Source organism: Neomonachus schauinslandi, chromosome 11, assembly GCF_002201575.2.
Source record: "Neomonachus schauinslandi chromosome 11, ASM220157v2, whole genome shotgun sequence".
Taxonomy (NCBI): domain Eukaryota; kingdom Metazoa; phylum Chordata; class Mammalia; order Carnivora; family Phocidae; genus Neomonachus; species Neomonachus schauinslandi.
Window position 1 is genome coordinate 54,814,143 of NC_058413.1, and position 4,871 is coordinate 54,819,013.

Consider the following 4,871-nt stretch of genomic DNA (forward strand, 5'->3'; position numbering starts at 1 on the left):
TTCCGAGCTCCTCACTGAAATGAAATGTCAGGAGACCCTAGGAGATGCCCCTGAATGGGGTTCAGCTTTGCTCTCACTGCAGTGAGTGGGATACAGGCATGGTTACCATGGTTACCATGGAGCAACCCAGACATGCCTTATGGGGCCAAGGATCCAGGTTCTTTTTTTTTTTTTTTTTTTTCTTTTTAAAGACTTCATTTATTTATCTGAGACAGAGAGAATGAGATACAGAGAGCATGAGAGGGAGGAGGGTCAGAGGGAGAAGCAGACTCCCTGCCGAGCAGGGAGCCCGATGCGGGACTCGATCCCGGGACTCCAGGATCACGACCCGAGCCGAAGGCAGTCGCCCAACCAACCGAGCCACCCAGGCGCCCAAGGATCCAGGTTCTAACCACAGCTCTGCCTCCTGAGTCATCGCCACACTTGGGGAATTCAGTTTGTCCAGGGTGAAGGAGGTGGTTAAGTGGGATGACCTCTGAGGGCCCTCTCTGCACCGACCAGCAACATGGTTTGGTGCATGAGTTGGAGATGGGGTTAGGTAACTCTAGGATTACACTCGGGGTGATGCCCTGTGGGGGCATTGGTATCTGTTCTGAACTACCCCCAGGAAAAACCTTTTTGCCCTGACTATGGGCCAAGCCTTGACCCTGCACCTGACCCTAAATCTGTGATCCTACCCTGAGCCAGACAGACCCACAGCCAGACTCAGCCTCCAGGAGCACCAGATGTCTCGCAGCTACAGGCCCGAGCGGGGCTAAGGCTGCACGTCCTTCCTGTCGGAGTCCATGCTTGAAGGGTATGGAGTGTGGCCGGCAGCTTCTCCCTAGAAGGAAGGTTTATACTGGGAGTGGTATGAAGGTGTGAGACAGGAGGTCCCAGCTGGGATCCGGCTAGCGTGGGTGCATGGACCACGTACCCTCTTAGGAAGGGCCCTCCCATCACTGGGCCTCAGGAAGGCTGGGGGTGCTCAGATTGCCACCAACCTCTGGAACACCCTGGGTGACCTGGGGCAGGACCATTCTCTGGGATTCCATTGCCACTCTTACCTCCTGGATGTCTGTCCCACAGGGCCAGTGGGTGAGGAGCCCCAGATACCAGGCAAGGACACCAAGGCCATGATGAACGCAGAAGATACACGTGGAGGCAAAGCCAGCCCAGACCCTCAGGACTTGAGGCGAAGCGTGTTCTATAGCATCAAGGTATCACTCAGGGCCTGCCGGGAACGGGGCCATCTGAGCCTGGCCGAGAAGGCGGTGTAACTCCAAGCAAGCTGCTGCCTTCCTCCGGGCTTCAGTTTCCTCATCTGTAGAATGGGTGGCTGTGAGAATCAAAGGGATAATCTACTAAACCATTTAGCTTGGTTTGGGGCACATGTTCCCTCCTTCCAGTAAAGAAAGGCTGCTCTGTGGGCAGTGGGGGATCAGGCTCCTTGCCTCCCATTTCCCTAGAGGGAAAGAAAAGGCCTCCAGGGATCCCAAATCTGTAGGAATGTTGGGGAGCTCTGGCTCCTCCAGGGGCAACCCTAAACATCCAGGCATCCCCTGGGTGCCAGGGCCTGTTTGGTCCTCACGGTAGCCCTGAGGGGTAGGGACGCAGTCCTTGTTATATACAAGAGGAAACCAGGACTCAGAAGAACAGAGTGAATATTTTTAAGCTCTGGCATAAACACCCTTCTTTGAAGTTAGTTTTTCTTCTCCTGGGAATTCTGCCAGTTCATCAGGAGGGAGGCCCGGATGTTTGGGGTGGGCAGCTTGAGGATTCGGTGTGTGCAAGTAGTCTCCCAAGGGAGCTCTAGGGGAGGAGTGGGTGGGCTGGGGTGGAGAAGGATCTGGGAGAGCTTCCTGGAGAAAGGGGCAGGGTGGTGGAACAGGGAGGAAGGTGCAGTCCAGCCCAGGAGAGCTTTGAGGGTCAGAGTGACGCCCGTCGTTCTTGGCCCCAGAAAGACCTTACTCTCAGTCATGTGGGTCTCAGGTAGCACCAACATCCCCTGAATGTACCCAGGACAGTTTGTGTAGTTTTTAGACCTGTGTGAGAAACCATGGGCTATTTCAGTAACTCTCTCTCTCTCTCCCCCTCCCCTTATTCTTGACTCTTTCTCTCTCTCTCTCTCTCTCTCTCTCTCTCCTGTGTGTCTGTCTCTTCTGACTGTTTCCCCGTCTCTATTCCTTGCTCCTCCCTTTCCCCAACTCCGTCTCTGTCTCCCAACCGCCACCCTCTCTAACTGAATCCCCACCTATCTCCTTGCCCCGCCCCGGCCGGCCGACCCCCGCCTGGGCCCCCCTGGCAGTTCTTCGTCCTGTGTCACAGCCTGCTGCAGCTAGCACAGCTCATGATCTCCGGCTACCTCAAGAGCTCCATCTCCACAGTGGAGAAGCGCTTTGGCCTCTCCAGTCAGACCTCAGGGCTCCTGGCTGCCTTCAACGAGGTACTGGCCCTGGCGCAGCCACGGGGGTGGGAGTTGAGGAGCCTCTCAGCCCCACCTCCTCACCCCCCTCTCTCACTAACCTGACCTAAACCCTTCCCGGCCCGGTGCCCAGAGGCCACCCCGCCACAGCTTCCTCCCCAAATCTCCTTAGCCAGCTCCTTCTTCGTGTCCTGGTAGAGAAACTGACCTCTGCCCCCTTGTGAGGACAGAGGACAGCACGGGCAGTCCTGCCCTTGGGGCCACTCTAATGGTTGGGGTGTGGGGTGTTGTAGAGCTGGTCAGATTTCCCATACCCACCCACTTTCCCTTTGGTTCCTTTACGTGCCTATTGCCTGTCCCAGGGAGGAGTCAGAGGAAGTCACTTCAATAGTAGTGAGATAGACTTAAATGAGATCAAAGGCAGAACTTTGGGCGCAGTGGGTGGGGGCGGGAGGGAGCGATAGCATGGCATGGATGTTTTCTCAAGAGCTGCCCGGACATCCCCAAGTCCGGAGCCCACAGCCAAGTGGGGAGAAGTGGACAAGCTGCTTTGGGGGGATTTAGAGATCAGGGTCCAGCTGTGCCCCAGCACCTGCCCCCCCCACCAGACGTTTTCCACCTCAGAGAAGGCCACTGTCTGGAGAACTCTTTCTTCCCTCCCCACAGCAGATTTCTAGGCAATTCTCTCCCCCTGGCCTGCCAACGACACAGCACCCCCAGATAGTCCTCAGAGCCCACCTCCAGATCTCAGAGGTGGGAAGGAAACGTCATTACCTAGCTCTGGAACCTTGGGGAAGTCACTCCCCACCTCTGGGCCCCAGTGTCCCACCTATAAAATGGAGAGTGGCTATCCTTCTCGGGGTTGGTCCCCCTACCAGCCCTCTTGTGAATACTGCCCCCCTCCAGCAGCAAGGAGCCTGGGCTCGGGGTGAGCACAGCAGCCCAGAAGCAGTGGGGTGGGCAGCCTGCCCCTTCCCTGCGAACTCTCTAGTCCCCTCCAGTGCCCACATCCTCAGTGTTTTATTCTAAGGCTTAAAATTCCAAACCTTAGTCCTCTGGCTTTAGATTTTATTTGTTTGTCTCAATCATGATGTCCCAGAAACTTAAAAACACTTCCCTTGACTCCTCCGTGTTCTAACATGGGGTCCAACCTGTTTCCCAGAATGAAATTGAACTGCTAGCCTTGTCCACACTGCCCTCATTTCTCTCCCCTAATGGGGGCCGTGGGGCCCCTCCTACGAGGACCCAGATTCTGCATTAAGAGGGGCCCAGATGATTCTCATTCTGTCAGCTAGTCCTTTAGACTGAGGGGAGCAGCAGACTGGTGACAGAAACAGGGGTGGTTCTGGTCTCTGGTGGCTCTGCTGCACTTGAATGGGTCCCCTCATCCCTTGGCAGGTGGGGAACACAGCCCTGATTGTGTTTGTGAGCTACTTTGGCAGCCGGGTACACCGGCCCCGACTCATCGGCTACGGGGCTGTCCTTGTGGCCCTGGCAGGCCTGCTCATGAGTCTCCCACACTTCATCTCGGAGCCATACCGCTACGACCGTATTAGCTCCGGTAAGAGAAGGAGGGCTGGGCTGGAGACGCACGCCGGGAGCCGCCTTCCCATGCGCCGGGCTCCATTCCCGGGCCCATGGGTCAGGATGGGCCCAGCTCCCCAGGGCACTTGCTGGTCCTCCCCGCTCCCTCGGTCCCAGCCTGGGCGGGTCCTCCTGGCAGTCCTGGGGAGTGGGGGAGTGGGGTGGTTCTGGGGCAGAGGGGTGTAACCCTCTGGGCCCCCCTTGGTGAGGGCCTGCTTGTGTGTCACTGGGTTTTTAAGGTGGGGCGAATTCACAACACAGCCTACTTTAGGGCCTGGCATACAGTAGGTCCTCAGGAAATGTTTGTGGGATAATAATAGTATCACGTACCACTTCTGGTATACCAGACGCTCTTCTAAGTACTCTGTGTGTATTAGTGCGTTTAACCGTCTCAAGAAGCCACGACATTAATGAAAGAATGAATGAGTGCATGAACAACTTAAAAAATGAAAGCATTTTATTTTATTTTTTATTTTTCTAAAGATTTTATTTATTTATTTGACAGAGACACAACGAGAGAGGGAACACAAGCAGGGGGGAGAGGGAGAGGGAGAAGCAGGCCTCCCGCTGAGCGGGGAGCCTGATGCGGGGTTCGATCCCAGGACCCTGAGACCCGACCCAAGCCGAAGGCAGATGCTTAACGACTGAGCCACCCAGGCGCCCCCCAAAAATGAAAGAATTTTAGACAGTAATAGTGAAGCCCCGTGAGATTTTGTTGAGGGCCTACTCAGGTAGGTGCCTGTCCCTTGGAGAATAACCCAAGAAGCCTGAGCTTCATTCCTTCAATATTCCATCCACGCATCCAGCTACCCGCCCATCACCCATCTCTCTACTCCTCCATCCATCCATCTCCCCACCCATCTATCCATCATCCATCCATCCA

General features: G+C 55.7%; 1 protein-coding gene across 1 annotated transcript in view; it reads left to right on the forward strand.

The window, feature by feature from the left end:
- The first annotated feature begins 1,103 nt into the window (after nucleotides 1–1,103).
- SLCO2B1 (solute carrier organic anion transporter family member 2B1) overlaps nucleotides 1,104–4,871 on the forward strand; it is a 34,965-nt gene continuing 31,197 nt past the window's right edge. Inside the window, exons 1-3 of the mRNA XM_021704656.2 lie at nucleotides 1,104–1,199; nucleotides 2,288–2,425; nucleotides 3,803–3,965. Of these exons, the coding sequence (XP_021560331.1) occupies nucleotides 1,116–1,199; nucleotides 2,288–2,425; nucleotides 3,803–3,965 (385 nt within the window). The 5' untranslated portion in view covers nucleotides 1,104–1,115. The remainder of the gene's footprint in view (nucleotides 1,200–2,287; nucleotides 2,426–3,802; nucleotides 3,966–4,871) is intronic.